Below are 19,825 nucleotides of genomic sequence, written 5' to 3' on the forward strand. Positions count from 1 at the left end.
CAAGTGCAGTCAGCACAGTGCTGTGCGTGGTGTGGAGTGGGGTTCAGGAAAACAGCGAGTTAAAAAGCAGGTCTCCACAGGGTAGCTTTATTGTTTTGCTTTCAACAAGTTCCTTGAATACTAGGAAGGACACACATACCCCCCAAATATAAGCGCAAAAAATCATTTCAAAAATAAATACAATGACTTGGATTATCTGCTGTTTTGAATTGCATTCACACTTTTAACTAATATGAGAAATTGAGTTGATTTTGCACTACTCTTGAGTTATTTACTTTGTTCTTCCTGTTGTGTGTATGGTGAATTTTTCCCCAAAATAAGTCAAATCTTTGTTTTAGAAAGTTGTCTGAGAGTTGAGTATTAAAAATGAGAGTCTATGCCTCAGATTTCAGCATATCAGATCAGAGAAATTGATACATTCTAGGCCTATTTTCTCAAATAGAATGCTAGCATGTTGGGACGTGCTATGTTTTGTAAGAAGCATGAGCTGTTGGTCAGTTTGGGGGTCCCTTGGGACTGTGTGTGTCCACATTTTGTTGCTTTGCTTCCTGAAGGTCTTCAGTGGCCCATAGGCCCTGAATGTGAGTCCTGCGTCAGTTTGGTCTTGGATGAGTTGGCCCTCGTAGGCTGTATTCACCAGGCTCCTTTGTCAGTTGTTCAATGGGATTAATTCAGTGGGGAGACAGAAGTGGTGGTGGGTGGAGACCCCTCCCCCCATGGTTCCAGGTTCCCTTGGTGACCCTGGTTCTGATTGCACCATCTCCACCCTCTGGCCTTAGGGTGCTAATGACTTCCTGCTCTAGATGATTTCTAGCGTGCTCACTGGCCACTTTGTCTTCTCAGCTCTTCCATCATCTGTGTGATTAGTTCTCTGAATTAAAGCCTCTCTGTTTTAAATACTCCAATAATTTTTATTTGCCAGCAAGACCCTGAGTGATTTCGCCACATTGTTACAGCTTCAGTTCAGTTCAGTCACTCAGTCTTGTCCGACTCTTTGCGACCCCGAGAATCACAGCACGCCAGGCCTCCCTGTCCATCACCAACTTCCCGAGTTCACTCAAACTCAGGTCCATCGAGTCGGTGATGCCATCCAGCCATCTCATCCTCTGTCGTCCCCTTCTCCTCCTGCCCCCAACCCCTCCCAGCATCAGAATCTTTTCCAATGAGTCAACTCTTATCATGAGGTGGCCAAAGTATTGGAGTTTCAGCATCAGTCCTTCCAATGAACACCCAGGACCAATCTCCTTTAGGATGGACTGGTTGGATCTCCTTGCAGTCCAAGGGACTCTCAAGAGTCTTCTCCAACACCACAGTTCAAAAGCATCAATTCTTCGGCACTCGCATCCATACATGACCACTGGAAAAACCATAGCCTTGACTAGACGGACCTTTGTTGGCAAAGTAATATCTCTGCTTTTAAAATAGTTTAAAAGGTATTCATCTCTCAGGAAGCCTAGCTTCAGTTTATGCCTGCCTTGGAAGACAGACACATGACCCTTCATACCGTGAATGCTGCACAGCTTTAGATCTGTGTGACGTACTGGTATAAGTGAAAGAAAGAACTCACACTATATAATGATACATTTGTTAGAACTACAGATGCTCTCCTTTAAAAAGCTCTTTTATACCTTGTGTATTTAACAAAGAAAAATCATAGTATATGCAGTCTGCTAGGAGCAGTAGTATGCAGTCAGCCATGGGGACCTGGGCAAACCCTAGATTCTTTCTTACTGTCAGCACCTGGGGTCATATAAAATGTTTCCAGTGAAGACTGTGTATTTGATCCTAACATACTTGTTTAGAAAGGGAGCATCCTGTGGATAGTAGAGTAAGTGTCTAGCTTAAACACATGACAGTTCCTGCCAGTATTCCTGAAGTCTGATGCAAGAAGCCGTGTGCCCTGGGTGAACTTTAGCAGAGCAGGTTCCAATGTGAAGGGTGCAGACACTCTTCACTAAGAGAGTTGGCAGTTTACTTCCTGTAAACTGCTAATACTGAATAAAGAGTAAAAGAGTATTTTTAAGAGCAAAGAAGAAAGAAGTGAGAAGCCATCTAAGCAGTCCCCAACCTTTTTGGCACCAGGGACCAATCGTGTATGTGGAAGACAGTTTTTCCACAGACGGGGCAGGGGGTGGGGGGTGACTTTGGGATGATTCAAGCTCATTACATTTATTATGCACTTTATTTCTATTATTATCACAGCAGCTCCACCTCAGATCATCAGCATTAGATCCCAGAGGTTGGGGACCTCTGAATTACCTGATGGTTTCACTGGGGCTTGTTTAGTTAGACTTAATCTGCTTGCTTTTATCCCACAATCAAGTGTTGGTTTATTTGTCTTTAGGTTTTGTACAGTACTAGAATACTGTGAGGGAAATGATCTGGACTTCTACCTGAAACAGCACAAATTAATGTCGGAGAAAGAAGCCCGATCCATTATCATGCAGATTGTGAATGCTTTAAAGTACTTAAATGAAATAAAACCTCCTATCATACACTATGACCTCAAACCAGGTATGTCTAATTTTTAGGAGACAGTATTGGTGGTATTTCTTTGGTCTTATAAGTAACTTTCAATTTTATAAAGTTATGGGATTTGGTGGGGGCCAGAAAGGCCTAATAAAATCAGACTCTAAATTGCTGGGTAGGTATGGGAATAAGAGAGTCCTGGCCACACAGCACGGGGTTTAGGAGGTTGGGTCGTATTCAGCGCTCTGGAGAAACAATGCCCTTGTCTTTAGAGCCAGGGCAGTTCATGATGTCAGTCCAATTAAGAAAGAACTGCTCTGGCAAGCTTGGTTTTGTTTTTCCCCATTACTCACACTGTACAGCAATCCTTCTACCCCAAGTCTCTTTGATAAGTGCCCTCACATTAGCAAATTATTCTCCAAGTATGCCCCCCATTCCACTAAATTCTGAGCAGAGTTTCCCATCTTTTTGCGTGGTTGCCATCTAACTGTGATAGTTGTTGGCAGGGGAGAGAGCAGCTCGACTTGTCTGCTGTCTTCCTCAGCTGTTGCTTAGAAGTCTGCCTGTGTGCTCTTCAGACAGCTCTGTGCAGCTGAGCTTGGGTGTTGGGAAGAGTCCCCTTTACCTCCTGGTGGGGACAGTTAACTTTGCCATCCTCTTCTGATAGCTACATGTTAAATCTCGCTATTTTTTAATGACTAAAGTGAAAGTGAAAGTCGCTCAGTCATGTCTGACTCTTTGCGACCCCATGGACCATATAGTCCATGGAATTCTTCAGGAGTGGGTAGCCTTTCCCTTCTCCAGGGCATCTTCCCAACTCAGGAATCGAACGCAGGTCTCCCTTATTGCAGGCAGATTCTTTACCAGCTAAGTCACAAGGGAAGCCCCTTTAATGACTAAATAAATGACTAAAAAATTCATTACAAGGAAGTGATTTTTTAAAAGATGGCTGCTGTGTGATTGGGTTTTCTGTTACTGAATCCATTACATTTTCCTGGCCCAGGAGCTGTAGGTGGCACTGTGGTGCTAACTTAGATTCCCGTGTATGTTTTCTTTGATTCCACACCACCCTTCCCAAACTACTGTTCCAAACAGGGTGGCTTAGAGATCCGTACTGAAAGTTCAGATGAAAGTTTCCCACTATTTTTGACCAACCATACAAATGATATTTTACTTTGGCTAGTTAATTATTTTTTTCCACTGCTCATAGTGCTGGTTTTGGCACATTAAGCAGGTGATTCTTGGAAAAGAGAAATTTGCTGCCAGATACTTACGACTCTCCTCTAGCATCCAGAGTCCAGATTGTTTTATTGCAGAGATTTAAATGTTTGCTCTTATGTGTAAGAGTTGGAGTCCAGTTGTCCTCTTCTTGTCTGTTATTACTACCTTGGCTTTTCCTAGTAAGTCTCTTTTTATTCATGAAGATTCTTATCTTTTCAGGTAATATTCTTTTAGTAAATGGTACAGCATGTGGAGAGATAAAAATCACAGATTTTGGTCTTTCCAAGATAATGGATGATGATAGCTACAATTCAGTGGATGGCATGGAGCTAACGTCACAAGGCGCTGGTACTTACTGGTAGGTGTCTGAGAGATGGAGGTGTGGCTGTGCTGTGCTGGAGTGTTGGTGATTGTTCCTTAGACTATATTCTGTCTGCTTAGGCAGAAATGCTGTATATCATAGTAGACTTTCCTCTCCAAATATTTGCTGTCTTGTCAGCAGTTTGACTCTTTGTATTTACATGAATTTGTCTTAATTTTTCTTCTTATTCTTAAAAACCATTGAGAGAGGGATTATGCGTGACCAGGCATTTTGAGTTGTGTGTTTGCTCCGTAGGTCAGGCCCTACCGTGTACATAGAGAATGAGGTTATTCATGTGTATGTAAAGAATGGCCCTCACTTCCTTTCAGAATTTCAAATGCAGGTCTCTCTCTTCCTGAGTTGATGGGATGAGGAAGTTTTTTCTAGAGTTGCCTGAAGATGGTGGACTGAAGAACCCAAGAGTTTTGAAGATTAGGCTGTAAAATAAGCACAGCATCCCTTGAGATCTAAACAGGAAAAAGTGAGCATGATTTGCCAAGAATTGTATCCATTTCTGGCAGCCATGCTCCAGGAGGTTTGGGCCGCATCTCTCCCCACCTGCTGTCACTCGCCCGCCCCCGGCCACTCCGCCCAGCTGGCGCTGCCTGCCTGTCGTGTGCCCTGTCTTACTCCGTCTCCTGCTCCTTTTGACAGTAAGCACCATGAAAGATACCTGCGGCTCAGGCATTTGACTTTGTGATTGTAAAGGTGTTAACAGAGCTTCCTTTTCACTTCTGAGGTGGTAACACAAAGCCACACATTGGAATGTTTGATTCTGAACATGGAGAAGCCTCCTGTAGCATTAAAGGAGGGGAAATGCATGCAGTTAAATCCCAAGGTCGGTTGGCCAGATCACTGATGTTTGAGACTGGAGGACCCTGGCCCTTAGCCAGTCAGTGACTGGGAATGAGGGTGTTGATGGGAAGCAGAGAAGAGGGGAGCATCAGCCCTGTTGTCACCCCCACCATACTGAAGAGTCGATCATGCCCTGCTAAAAGCCCCGTGTACACACAATCCCAACCCTCCTTTGTTCCTTATTGTTTGTGGAGATGGTACCTATAGTGAAAATCAGTCCCTAAATTAAAACTTTGAGATTCTAGGTTTAAAATAGAAGCTACACTTACAGTGTTTATTCACTTGGTGGTTTTTGTGGGTTCCTGTCAGTAAATGATACAAAAATATCTGCTGTTGGAAATTCTGGAAGCAGGTCTATACCTCTGTTTTATAAATTCACTAGAACTTGGATTTGAGCTTTTTCATTTGATAGCTTGTTCTTTTTTAAAGGTGAAGATTTTTCACATTTAAATTAGTTGTCTCATTGCTGCCTGTTGCTGTATTTGCTAAGCTATAAAATTCAGTAGTTTGGCATTTACATAAAAGTATGTAATGTTTGGGATTTGCTTCAAAGGAATCTGGGGGAGATTAAGAGGGGTGTACATGAACAAAGATTTGCCATGTTGACAGTTACTGAAGCTGGATGATGTTTACTTGGGGGTTTATTTTAGGATGTTTTTCTACTTTATATTTGAAGACTTTTTTTTTTTTTTCATGGTAAGAATAAGGTAGAAAGGAAGCTACTGAGAAAATTAAATTGTTTGAGTTTCTGTGAAGGTTTAAAAAGTAAAAATTCTCCATATTGGTGTTTCTAATCACCGTCCTCACTGTCATCCTCATATTATGTCTCAGAAAGATACAGACAGAATGTGAGGACATAACAAATTTTAAGTGAGCATTTGCAGTGTTTGGTTGTTCCAGAATTCTTCTGCATGGAATACTGCTTTTAAACAAGTAACCCATAGACTAGGCCTTGAGAATCATTTTTCTCCACGAGGATTTTATCATGATGGCATATGCAGTTATGTTTGTTTTTTAAACACAATTTAGTGCAATATCTTAGAACCCTCTTCTATTCTCCCTCCCAAAGTCCTTGATAGGGACTTAGAATGCTTATTATATGGGTAAAGAACTAATCTGTTTCTTCATTTATAGATGGGGAAACTGAGACCTAGAAGGTGATATGCTAAACTTAAACTATTAAGAGACAATGTCTTCTGTATTCTCATTATTTGACCAAATTATTACTTTGCATTTGGATAAGTCCAGCAATCTCCATTTTTCCTCACCACAAACAAGAACTTACTTCTTCCCCACCATTACCACAAAAAAGTTATAAGTACCTTAAAAGATCATTTTAGAATCAAGATTTTGTTATTTATCCAAGCTCATGTTTAAATTATGTATATTAAAGGATTAAGAGCCATGAAAACCTGGGATTCAGGGAGATTTTAGTGGCATTTGGATGGGCTGTTCTTTTTATAGATTCTTTCATCTATATTTTTATTTCTTTCCCTTTCTCTCCCCATGCTCCCCTTGTGAGTTTTCTGTCTATATTTTCATTTTTCAGTGTATGTTTTGGCTAGACACTTTCATTGTGAAATAATAATCTAAGTCAATGGTCTTAATAATTTTAAAACGACTATTAAAAGAAATAGCGTAAAACTAAACTTCTTAAAAAAAGCCCATCATCTGAACATTTTCTGCCTCTCAACTCTTATGATCCCCTTTCAGCTATACATTTAGGTTTTTACATCAGAAGCACAGCAGGGTTTAAAATAGTTTTTCACAAAACTGATTTTGCCAGCATGAAATCTGCAGAGGTCGATCTGTTATCTTTAGAATTCTGCCTTCCAGCTGTGCCAATGCTAAGACTCCAGGCAGTGAGGAGAGGCATATTATTTGGTTTCCTAAATGCTAAGAGGCACTTACCTTCCACACCATACAATTTGGTGTGGTTGGCTGTCCAGCTAGTCTTTTTAGAGGTCAGGAGTGGGTGGGGAGGGAAGGAATTCAGATGAGGATTGAGTTGGGCCAACAGCTAGTAGTTTATTTGGCTTTTAGGCACTATTTGTTAGTCTTCCATAAGCCCCTGATCATCCTTAAAGTAGGAAATATAAACTGTCCCTTCACAATTTGAACTTTAATGCCACCATTGATTATAATTGTAGTCAGTCTAGATTTCCAGAAGAGGCTACCTTAAGAAGACACTTAATAGCCACTCTCCTCAGAGATTTATACTGGATCCTGAATTCATTTGGATTTTTACGAGTTATTTATTTTAGAGACTGTTTCTTCTTCTGTCAGCATGAAAGGAAATAACACCACTTGTATTTTAATTTTGTTGCTACAGCTATCATAAAAGGAAATGCACTTCTGTGTTTCCCTCCTCTTTTTAAACACTTGCTGAATGACATTTTACACTAGGCACAGGCCTGGAAAAGAATGCTTGGGTGGGTAAAGTAGGAACTAGGGAGAATATTTACCTCTCTCAGTAAATAAGAAATAGGACATGACCACCTCCTTAACTTAGAGTGTCTTTATCAGCTGGATCTAAGTTGGCTTTCAGATGTTAAGATTCAGATATTTTTATTTTCATCAAAGTCCTTGGTTTGCCTTTTTGTACATGTCTTAGATTTATACAGTTGTTTTTCTAAGAATTTTTATTTCCCTTTTGTCCAGGTATTTACCACCAGAGTGTTTTGTGGTCGGGAAAGAACCACCAAAGATCTCAAATAAAGTTGACGTCTGGTCAGTGGGTGTGATCTTCTACCAGTGTCTTTATGGAAGGAAGGTAATGAAGACGGCTGGGCGTGGTGGCTTCTGTCTTGGCGGTGCATGTACGCAGTGGCACTGTGTAGAGTATTCCCTTGGAATTAATCACTGGGTTATACAGAATGAAATCCTGAAAGTTGTGGTTTGAAGAAAATACAGACTTAATTATAGAAGCTTTATGCATATAAGCAGAAGTTTTCAGTTCCAGGGCATCTAATGAATTCTGCTGGGCTGTTGAAGACATCCTTTTCTTGCCGTTCACAGTTAGATCTAGAGAGCCCATGCGCCACAATAGGAGAGCCCATATGCCGCGAGTAGAGGTTCCCAATGCAGCCAAATAAATAAATACTTTACACACACCCACAACCTTCCCAAGATCTACTCTTAAGGGTCGCGAGAACTGAAACTTGAAATACCTGCAAGGCTTCTTATTCCCAGCCACCCCATGAGCATAAAGTATGCTTTGTATTTCTATACTGGGGAACTGGTGCCAGAAAGTACTTATTTTCTGTTACTTCTTTTTTATTATTTATTTATTTATTTATTTTTCTTCATTTTACTTTACAATACTGTATTGGTTTTGCCATACATTAACATGAATCCACCACGGGTGTACATGAGTTCCCAGTCCTGAACCCCCCCTCCCACCTCCGTCCCCATACCATCCCTCTGGGTCATCCCAGTGCACCAGCCCCAAGCACCCTGTATCCTGCATCTTTCTGTTACTTCTCATAAAGGTAATATATTATCTGAATAAGTGAAGAGCTAGGTAGTAAACTACACATAATGGATTTTCACATTTATGTTTTCCTTGTGAGCATAATATCTTGTGTATCCTGGGATCCAGTTGTATGTTTATATTCCTATTTCTGCTACCAGTGCATTTGTATGTTTCCGCGTTCCCCATTGGGCTGTGGGTATAAACCATTTGGGAGTTCTGCAGCTCACTTAGATTCCTAATACTTTGATTACAATCCCCAGACCAAGCTCTTAATTCAGATTTCAGCTTAGTCTTTAACTTCGCTTTGGTCTTTGTTTCTTTATTGTACCAATCAAACATTCAGAAACTGTTCAGAACTAATGGGGTTAATTATTATTTATACTCTGATGTTGTAGAAGTGCTGCTGATAATGGTGGCAGAGGTTATCTAACAAGAACTGTGATCTCAGTAGAAACACTATAAAGATGACACTAGGTGTGAACTTCTTTCTTAGGAGTTTATTGGAAAACAGCAATTTGTGGCACAGATGAAGCCACTCACTGAGTAGCCCCAGCTCTGACCCACCCCCACCAACTAAGTCCCGATCCCTCTCCTCTTTCACTTCCTTGCCATCTTTTTATCTGCGTCTTGGGTCCGTCCATGGCACACATACATATTACTTACCACTTTGGGCAAAAGAGTTTGCTGGTTCCTGTTCTGAATCTTCCTTATCTTTGCTGTAAGCAAAGCTTAGCAGAGGCACTGTGCTATAGCAAATGCTGCTTCTGGTCCCAGCTCTACATTAACCTAGATGTTAGAACTTGAGCAAATTACTTCAAAAGCAAGTTACTTCAAATCCACATCTTTCCATCCTTGATCTATGAAATGAGAGAATTAGAGGAGATCATCTCTAAAGTTCCTTCTAGCAATTCTTGTGGAAATATATGTTTACCTCTCCCTTCTCTTTGTTTTTGAATTGTGTTCTCTTTAATTTTAACCAGAGGCCTACCTTTGTTTGTTTTTTTATTTTATAGCCTTTTGGCCATAATCAGTCCCAGCAAGACATTCTACAGGAAAATACGATCCTCAAAGCTACTGAAGTGCAGTTTCCGCCAAAGCCAGTAGTAACACCTGAAGCAAAGGTAGGTTCTGGCCCACTGGCCAGCAGAAACGTCTACTTTGCTTTCTCTAGTATTTCTCTGGGTAATTTCTCCAGCCTCTGTCTTCTTCTCGCCGTCTCTACCCACAACAAATATTTATTAGGTGCCTAGTATTAGACAGCTTCCCAGGTGGCACAGTGGTAAAGAATCTGCCTGCCACTGCAGGAGAAGAGGGAGACGTGTGTTCAGTCCCTGAGTGGGGAAGATTCCGTGGAGTAGGAAATGGTAACCCCTTCCAGTATTCTTGCCTGGAAGATTCCATGGACAGAGGAGCCTGGCGGGCCACAGTCCATGGGGTCACAAAGAGCTGGACATGACTGAGCGACTGACCACAAGTGGAAGTGCTAGACACTGTTCTGGGTAGTGGAAAGAGCTGTGACTGTAAAGCAGTGAACTACATAGACAAGGTTTATAAACATAAAATAAAAGATAATTGTAGAAACTGGGGCTATGTAGCTCTTCATACCCAGCACAAAGGAAACGTCCATGTTGGTAGTAAATTAGGAATCCAAATCAAACCCCACTCACAGTAAGCTTGTATGTTTGCAGAACTCTTGGGGGAGACAAGTCCTGGTCAGATTTTCCTTCACTTAGATGTGTGCCTGATCATTTGCTTAACAACTTTTCAAGGGAGAATAAGATACACCGAGAAAGCACTTGCCAGCGTGTGACACACGGCAGTGTTAGTGTCATCTCATCACCTTTCATGTGGTGATATTTGGTAACTACAGTTTTCACTTCCTCAGGAAGTTTACATGAGACCAGATGCAGAACTATGAAGTTAGGCTGTGCCCATGCATACCAGCCAAGGCAGAGAGAGATTTTTCTTTTGGTCTTTGTGCTCTGGGGACAGAGATCTGTAGAGGCCATGCCGCATTCCCCCTCGGGAATGGCTCAGGCACCTGTGCTGGAGAAGGAGTCAGTGGCCACAGAGCAGCGCTGCGCCTGGCACGTCTTTTCCGGGTCCACCTAGTGGTTTCCAGGCAAGGCCCTAAGCCCCTTCTCTTTAGGAGACTTTTGCTCTGGGCCCTGGCCGCTGCTACAGAACCTCCTGGGTTCCCTCCTGGGGTGCCAAGATTATCTGCTTCAGACTTCTTCAAGAAACTTTCTTTTCAGGCGTTTATCCGACGATGCTTGGCCTACCGAAAGGAGGACCGCATCGACGTCCAGCAGCTGGCCTGTGACCCCTACTTGCTTCCTCACATCCGAAAGTCGGTCTCCACGAGTAGCCCTGCTGGAGCTGCTATCGCGTCAACCTCGGGGGCGTCCAATAACAGTTCTTCGAATTGAGACTCACTCCCAGCCACAGACTGTTCGACACACACAGAGTGGACAAATGGCGTTCAGCAGCGGGTTTGGAACATAGCGAATCCAAATGGATCTCATGAAACCTGTACCAGGTGCTTTTATTTTCTTGCTTTTTTCCCATCCATAGAGCATGACAGCATCGATTCTCATTGAGGAGAAACCTCGGGCAGCTCTGGCCAGGCCTCGTAGGAAAAGGCCCCGCCCAAGGTTCCGGCGTCAACGGCCACTGCGTGTGGCTGCTCTGAGTGAGGAAAAAATTAAAAAGAAAAACTGGTTCCATGTACTGTGAACTTGAAAACATGCAGACTCAGGGGGGTCCCTGATGCAGTGCTTCAGATGAAGAATGTGGACTTGAAAATACAGACTGGGCTAGTCCAGTGTCTATATTTAAACTTGTTCTTTTCTTTTAATAAAGTTTAGGTAACATCTCCTGAAAAGCTTGTAGCACAAAGGCTCGGCTGGGGATGGTGTTTGACTTCGGAGGAAAAAAGTTGCTATTGCCCGTTAAAGGCACTAGAGTTAGTGTTTTATCCCTAAATAATTTCAATTTTTAAAAACATGCAGCTTCCTTCCCCCCTTTTTTATTTTTGAAAGAATACATTTGGTCATAAAGTGAAACCCGTATTAGCAAGTACGTGGCAATGTTCATTCCAATCAGATGCAGCTTTCTCCTCCGTCTGGTCTCCTGTTTGCAATTGCTTCCCTCATCTCAGTAGGGAAAAAATTGAGTGGGAGTACTGAGATGTGTGGGGTTTTGCCATTGGACAAAGAATGAGGTTAGAACTCTGCAGCTTGGAGTCTCTCTAGGTTTTCAACTATTTCTTCACAATTTGAACACTTGACGGTTGTCCCTTTTAATTTATTTGAAGTGCTATTTTTTTAAATAAAGGTTCATCTGTCCATGCAGTCCTCTTGGATTCTCTGAATGTAGTAACCATTGAAACTGTTCCAAAGGCAGGCAGAACTCAGGCTGGGGAGCCAGTGCTGCAGGGAGCAGGAGTTCCCACCCACAGACCCTGTGCACTTGCTGAACTGTGTGCATTTCTTGTTACAATGATATTAAAACTTGATCAGCACATAAGCTTTCCTCTGTTAGCTCTTTTGACAGGAAACAGCCTCCAGCCACCTGAATTATGTGGGTGTGTGCTGGTGTGTGTAGTTTCTGAGATGGATGATCAGCTGAAGATGGAGCTGAAATGGGAGCTGCGTTGCCCCACCATGCCCTTGAAACAGCAGAACACTCGACAGTAGAGGGGGGAAGGAGGCCAGAGTCTGAACATGTGGTAGCCAGCTTGGAATGTTACTGACATATGTGGCAAGAGGGCTCAGCCAGAAATATTTAAAGATGCAGTGCTCAGGCATGCGAGTTGCCTGGGCAAGGGGCAGGCTGGGGGGTGGCGGGGGGCGGCAGTCAGGAAGGGTAGAGAGCACTCAAATGACTCACAACTAGTATTTCTTTTACATGTGAAGAATGCCAGTAGTGACACATTCTCCAGGACCTTTATGGACCTGCCCCTTTCCCCAGTGTCAGGCCATCTTAAGGGAGGATAGAGTGTTCCAGATTAGAGAGAGGTTCGTGGGCAGGTGTTGGCCTGTGGAACTCTGAAGGGAAGGAAGTCAGCTCCTGAGTGCTTGTTGCCTCCCAGCTTTCCAAAGTAACCTTACTCCAGCATATATATTTACACACGTGTGTATAGTATCTTTTCTTCTTTAACCATTACTTTCAAGCTGCTAAGCAGAGTACCCATGGGCTCTCAAAGGTTGAGCACAACACTGTAAGGATGGTGTCTACATGGGTTGAAGAGATGGATTTAGTTGAGACCATGTTTAAACTTACTCAAGACAATAAGTTCTGTTCCTCTTTTCTTCTCCCTCACTCAGTGATCTTGAAGAGCTGTGTTTTGTTTAATTTCTGACTTTCTTCATGTTGAAGGGATGCCTCATCTTTAAGCCTTCCCTCTCGTTTCCTGCCTCCTTTCCCCCAGGTTCTTATGAGCCAAGGTGTAGGACTGTATTTGGTGATCCGTCTTTTCTGCCCTCATCCTCAAGAAGGGGTGCCTTCTCTTCGTGCTCTTATTGGGCCTAGGGCTTGGCTGGAACTGCCTGGCCTTGGTTGAGTCTGGGCATGGCCTCTTTCCAATGCATGGATAAGCCCCAAGGAGCAGGCAGAATGGTGACCTTTTCTAGACTTGTAAGTAGCCAGTGAAATCACTAAGTGGAGTTCTTCCATGACATATTTTGTTAATATGGGTTTCACTTTTTCCAAGGATAATCCCTCCTTTATTGCCACAATGTTGATTTCCTTTAAACAATGACCAAAAAAAAAAAAAAATGTGTATTAATTTGTAATTAAACCCAGCCAGACTGTTTTGGCCTTTCCCAATTTGGGGGGTGGGGAGGATATTAAAATAAGTTTTAAGAAGTGACTTTCCTAGCCTCTTGATTTTACTCTAGTTCTCCAGCTTCAATCAGGGCCCTCACCACCTAGGGTGTAGCTCAAGGACTCCTTGCAGCTGGCAGAGTCCCAGTGGATGTCACAGTCGTGATGGGAATGTGTGGGTTCATGTGACATCTGTCAGCCTGATGTGCCAACAGCTAGAGTTGTGGGCGGGAATACCCACAGTGCACAGAACAGGGAAGGCCTGGCCCTGACCGTGCACTCATAATTCAGGGCTGGAGGCACTGGGCTCAGGAAGACATGAAATGCAGAGGTCAGAGAGAAGGAACTGGGCTCTCCATCTCCCATTGCGGCACAGGCAGCTTTAAATGGAGTCTCACCAGTCACAAACATGCGATCCCCACTTGTGTGGCTGGCCTGGACAGGTCTGCTGTCTTTTTTAGAGGGCTTGTTTTTTGCTTGCCTTCTAGTCCAGGAAGGACAGGTTTTCCTCCAGCTGCGAAGACTAGCAGTCAAGGAGCTCTTGAGTTTCTTAATTTAGAAAATAACTCCCTTTAAACATAGTTATCTCCTAGAATCCTAGAGCTAGAAGCAAGCTTTGGCCTAGCTCCTTGTCCCTAGGAACGCGAAGTTTACAACTAATTTGACTCACCTTTGGCAGTCTTTTGCTTTCTGAGAATCTTTCCTTCTCTCTAACACACATCATTCCTGTCACTCAAGCCCTTCTTCGCCTGTAATTAAAGTCCACCTGGGGTAAGTGGGGAAGAGACAGGATGCACAAACTAGCTATTCTGTTTTAGTTTCTGAAAGCAGAAGTTAAGAGCCTCACCTGGAGAGATTAAGAGCCTGGGTTTTAGAATTAGGTCTGTTTCAAGCCCCGCCTCCACTGGCTTCAAGAATTCCTCCTTGCATGGTTAGAGTGAGGAGTAGAAGTGAGGTATTTAAAGTACCTGGCACACAAGGAGGGAATCAAGAAGTGTGATTTTAAGAAGATCACACGATTTAGTGAGACCAAGACTGCTGGTTGAGGCTCAGAGCCTTTCTACTCTCCAGGTTGTCAGAAGGTTTTTGCCTGGGGTTAGGATGCAGACCTTGGGGAACCTTCCTCTCAATCTTGAGATTCACTGTCAACCTCTGTCCTGCAAGGTCAGCAGTCTTCTCTTACCCTGCATTCAAGACTGCTCTGGGAGGAGGCATCTTACAAGCCAGTGTGGCCCCCAGGCCAGCAGCAGCAGTATCACCTGGGAACGTGTTGGGAATGTACCTTCTTAGCCACCATCTCCCCTTATCTGTCTCCCAGGTGGCATGAGCACTGAAGGTCACAATCCCTGCTGACCTCCTTATCCACCCAAGCCAGGGGGCAGTTGGAGGGTGGCTCCCACGGCTTGTCTAAACTCACCCAGCTGGAAGACAGAGATGGCTTTGTTTTACTTTTTTGTGTTGGGGATAAAAATCTGCTTTAAGCTCCAGGCTGTCCCGGGACCAAACATCATACTGCTAATCATACTTCTATAGCCTTTTACAGGTGCCTTGCTACCTAACACTATTCTCAAGAGTCATTCATTCCTTCTGGCAAAACTTCTTACCTTTGGCCTTCTCTTAAAAAAACAAAAATATGTGTGTGTGTGTGTGTGTGTGTGTGTGTGTAAACTTATACTTCTTGTGAATTAGTTTGTCACAGTTTTCTCTTTACATGAGGTTCCAGGACTGCTGGATGATTGAGATCTGCGTCTGCTTGTGAGTCTAGCCTGGCAGTCGGCATCTGAGCCGAGGCGAGTAGGGCTGAGCTACAGTTTCTTGGAAGGGGCTTGAGGAGGAGCGAGCTGCAGAGATGTCGTGGGGAGAGGAGGGGGGCTCTGTGGGTGGTGTGAGGGAACCTGCCAGAGGCTGGCAAAACAGGCAGGCCTGGGAGCAGGTCTGGGATATGGTGGGGGCACGGAATAAAGAGACCTATTGTGTTGGGGAAGCTCGCGGAGCCAGAGATAGGCTGGAGTCAGCAGAGGGGGTATGTCTGGTGTTGGGCAGGAGACCCCATGGTGTGAAGGGGTCAGAGAGCTACATGCTGGCTGACTCAGCCCCACCCATCCCTGGCCACCAGGCAGGCCTGCTGGGTGTGGTGGGAAGTGCCCGGCAGAGAACTGTGGGAACCTCAACCTCCTTGGCCTCCAGGCACTGCCTGCAACTGCAGTGACACCTGGTGCTGTCCCAGCCTTTTCACTCTGAAGGCAGCTTGGGGTGGGGGTGCCCAGGGCAAGATTCACAGGGGGAAGGGGCTCTCTTGCTTTTACTTGGCGGAGAAGTTCCTCAGCTGTGTGGCTTCCCAGCCTAGGGTGGGCAAGGTAGAAGCATCTCACTAATTCTATGTATGAGGAAACCAAAGCCCAGATAGATTGGTGACTGATAGGAAGTAGAGGGGGCTTCCCAGGTGGCTCGGTGGAGAAGAACCCGCCTGCCGGTGCTGGAGATGCAGGAGACACGGGTTTGATCCCTGAGTCAGGAAGATCCCCTAGAGGAGGGCACGCCTGGCGAGCTACAGTCCATGGTGTCGCAAAGAGTTGGGCACAATTGAGTGCTGAGCAGTAGGTAGAGGACTGAAGGGGAGGGACTGCCGGCTTGAAAATTTTAAGAGGTGGTTTCTCTGAGTGCCATCCTTGGGCAGAGTGCACCAGAGGTGAAGGCTGCACCTGGGCTCCCAGCCAGAGGCATATGTTGCTCTAATTTTGGGCTTCCTCCACCCCGCCCGCTGCCTCCTTTACTGGGTCCTCCTGCTCCCTCAGGGCCAGCCCTTAGAATGGAGACTCAGCTGGCCTGGGCAGCAGCCCTGCCCTCTGCCGTCCTGAGCTAGAACTGAAGTTAGGTGGGAAGATGGGGCTATGGTTTCATAGAAGATTCCTGCCTCAAGTTCCCAAGCCCTCTCCTCGTGTCATCTCGCTTTATAGATGAAGGAGTGAAAAATCCTGTCACACTCCGCCTCTCCCTTCTTTGTTTGCTTGCACACGTGTGTGTATGCATGCGTGTGTGTGTCAGATGCAGGTCTTTTGTCCGGGAGTGAGCAGTACTGGGCAGGGATAGCCAGGGAGCCTGTGTAGCTGGTTCCAGGTCTTTAACAGCAGTGTTTTCCAGTTTTTTTTCATGGCAGCATCTCAACCCAATGCACATTTCAGAGACTAGAATTTTTAGCTCATGTGCAGTGCACTGATTATTTACTCTTTTACTTCATCTTAAAAATGTTGGTCACTGGGACTTCCCTGCTGGTCCAGTGGTTAAGACTCCATGCTTCCAATGCCAGGGGCATGGGTTCAATCCCTAGCTGGGGAACTAAAATCCCATATGCCCCCATGGTACAGTTTAAAAAAAAAGTGTTGGTCATCGGCCACTGGTGCCCCCGTCCACTTCTTGCTGGACGAGGGAAGGTCTGGTGAGCCTCTTGAAGCTGGAATGCAGACAGTGAGCCAGCTGCATGCAGCTGCCTGCATCTGGGGCTCGATTCCACCAGAGGAGGCTCTGTCTCCGGCCAGGGTCCTTGAGGGTCACACACAACTGTGGGCAGAGCCTTGCACTCAGAGGGTCAAGTTCTGAGACTAGAGAAAGCCTAATGCTGCTTGTCCTTCGTGAGTTAGGAATTGGGAGTCGGGACCTCCCTCTTGAAATTTCAAGTGACTTCTTGAACAGGGGGATGCAGAAGCTGCCAGCCCAGCCAGAGCTGTGGACCAGAGCAGGCCTCGACTCCTGGCTTGCCCAGCCCTCCGTGCAAGGACAGGGACCCTGTAGAGGGTCCCTGTAGAGAGGACCCTGTAGAGCAGACAGTGAGGCGACGTCACTCCCTGCCTGCCCTGGTCCCAGCTGGGTGGGGTGGCAGAAGGAAGGTTCTGGGAACTGCATCCCACCCAATTGCAGCTGGTTCTGCCCCTCAGCTCTGTTGCCCTCTTTGCCTCGGGTCAGCCTCTGCCCCCCTCTCAACCGCCATTGGCCAGCTTGTTTCTGACCTGCTAAAGCCCAAGCAGAAGTAGGAACCAGTGAGGATCCCCCTACTCTGAGCTTGCTCTGGGGCCCTGCTGATAGCTGTGGGCATCGCTCTGGTGACTCCTCCAACTGGGAGGCCATATCCAAACTCTGGACGCATGCTGGACACACAGGGAGAAGGTCTGCACTTCCTGCTTCCTGATAGGAAGATTCCTGAAGTAACTATCTCCTGTTCCCTGGGGACAACAAAACTTCCCTTCAAAGGAAGTCTTCTTATCCCCTCCTCGGGCTGAAAGTGAGTGGTTACAAACCCAGCGGTCCTTCTGGGAGTGGGGAGCCCTGCTGGGTGTCCTCTAACCAGAAGAGAGTAAGGGAGAGAACCTGGGGAAGGTGGGCAGACTTGTTTTTGCTTATATTTTTGGCCCTGATGGATAGACCAGTCAGGAGAAGACAGCCAGCCGTCAAATTCCCCAGTAATGTGGACGTGGGAAAAATAGTTATCTCAGGCTAACTGTTGCCAGATCACACAACCTGGAAAAGGTGGAGCCAACCCTTGACACTTGGGTCCATCTGAACCCCAAGCCTGCCTCTTCTTTCCATCCCAGGTCTTCAGTGCTGCAGACAAGTAGGGGACTGCAAGGGCAGACTGCCTGAATAGAGTGTCAAGGGCAGGAGTCCAGAGAGAGGGCAGAGGGGATGGGATCCACCCAGACCAGCCCATGCTTGGCCAGATTTTTCCCCTGGCTAAGAAGCATACGGGCGCCCCTTGGGATTCGTGCCCTCTTGTCTAGTTGCCACAGGTGAGGACTGACCTCGTCTTCCCTTACTTAACGTTCTCCTGTCCTACCTGGCCGTCCAGCTGCACTCTCCCTGCCTTGCGCTCCTCTTCCCTAAGCTCTCCTTGTAGGCCCGGCTGCCAGAGTGTCCATGGGCTCTGCTCCCCTGGGCACCCTCTGGCTGGAAAGGCTACTGAGCTCCAGAGCCAGGGAGGAGGAGACCGATGCGAGAGGAGCCCTAAGCACGGTGAGTAATGATATGAAAACTTGTACATCAAGGGGCCCCCGAGACTCAGAAGGGAAGTGACCTGCTGGAGGGCACATGGGTAGTGGATGGCTGAGTTGGAATTCCAGTTCAACTCTGTCCCCTGTCCCATCTTCCACTACTTATGGACATGAGTTCATTAGCCAGCAAAAGTAAGCAGAGAGCTGCTTCTACCTGGCTTACTTTACACTTTAGAACACCATTTTTGTGTACGGTTAAACATGGAGATGTTGAGAGCAGGAGGGGAAGTTGTACTGTTCGCTCAGGCAAAGGAAAACACCCAGTTTTGCAGCCCTCATGAAACTGACTTGTGCAGATCTTATGGTCAGTAGGTTGGGGTGGAGAGGCCGGCAGAGGGCAGGGTAGGAAGTATGGGAGACACCTGATGACCACACGACAAAGGATGATGGGAAGCAGGGAGGGAACTTGCGTTCCCTGAACATCTTTATCCAGGGGCCGTGCCTCCCTTTGCGTAAAATATTTCATTCTTGCGACAAGATAGGAATTGTTTCCCTGTTTAAAAATAGGAATTGTAACCTCAGCGAGAGCTTCAGTAACTCACTGCATGTCACAAACAGGTGAGTGGGAAGTCGAGATTCTAACTCGGGTCTCTCTGGAGTCTGCGCATCTTCTAAACTGGTTCTGATGAAATCAGGAGACCCACAGCACCTTTGCTGGCTCACAATGTCAGAAGGAGAGTCACTTCTCAGTATAGACTCCATTACAGTGAATATCTTGGCAAAAATTCCCTGGACTGGTTAAGAGTCCAGCACCTAGCCTGATGTCTGACACATAGTAGGCCCTCAATAAATGGCTGTTTGAGCTTTAACAGGAACGGAGGAGGCAGCAGGCACAAAGGACACTGACCCTTCTTTGGAAGCAGATGAAGTTCTGATGAGGAGCTCCCCAGGAAAGCCCCAACCTCCTCACAACACCCAGCACTCCTGCAGACTGGGATCACCTTCCGCTGACAACTGACCCTGCACATGGTCTTTAAGCAGCAGGGGACTGAGTTGGACTCTCCACAGAGAGAATCGCCCAGATGTCACCGGCTCCCTGCCCTGCGAGCTCAAGATCTAAGACAGATGGTGGCCGTGGATGTGACCTGGACATTCCGCAGAATACAATGCGTAACCCCTGGCCCACTGGATAGAGCGGGAGGCCTCACCCTTGGCAGAGACTAGGGCTTTAGACACTGAAACAAACAGCTGTCCCTGCTAGCGGAGCACACTTCCGTGCTCCTTAGCTCTTTCGTGGCAGCTTCTCTGCCTGGAATGTGGCAAAAATTGTGGCATCTTCCCCACTGAACAAAACCTCCTCTAGGATCATGACTCTGCTCCTCTTTGTTCCCCCAGCGCTAGCCACCAGGGCTTTTGAAAGCCTGAACGAAGAAACGAGAGCATCTCCTGTGGACTGGGTGCTCAGGGCACTGTGCTGGCCAGTGGTGGACTTTCCGGACTCACATGACTCACTGTCAGCCTGTCAGTTTCTGCCCTGCTGATGGGAGGAATGCCCAAACCACTTGGGCTGGTGGGGAAGGGATATCCAACCCTGTTTCAGAACCTGGAGGGCGCCTTGGGAGCCCTACCTGAGTT

At 46.0% G+C, this 19,825-nt stretch overlaps 1 protein-coding gene across 4 annotated transcripts in view; it reads left to right on the forward strand.

Moving 5' to 3' along the window:
• TLK2 (tousled like kinase 2) overlaps positions 1-13,250 on the forward strand; it is a 123,103-nt gene extending 109,853 nt beyond the window's left edge. For all 4 annotated transcript variants that reach the window (XM_018065313.1, XM_018065314.1, XM_018065311.1 and 1 more), the window contains 5 exons: positions 2,345-2,514; positions 3,910-4,048; positions 7,568-7,679; positions 9,395-9,502; positions 10,637-13,250. In XM_018065313.1, the coding sequence (XP_017920802.1) occupies positions 2,345-2,514; positions 3,910-4,048; positions 7,568-7,679; positions 9,395-9,502; positions 10,637-10,810 (703 nt within the window). In that variant the 3' untranslated portion in view covers positions 10,811-13,250. The remainder of the gene's footprint in view (positions 1-2,344; positions 2,515-3,909; positions 4,049-7,567; positions 7,680-9,394; positions 9,503-10,636) is intronic.

Source organism: Capra hircus, chromosome 19, assembly GCF_001704415.2.
Source record: "Capra hircus breed San Clemente chromosome 19, ASM170441v1, whole genome shotgun sequence".
NCBI classification, from domain to species: Eukaryota; Metazoa; Chordata; class Mammalia; order Artiodactyla; family Bovidae; genus Capra; species Capra hircus.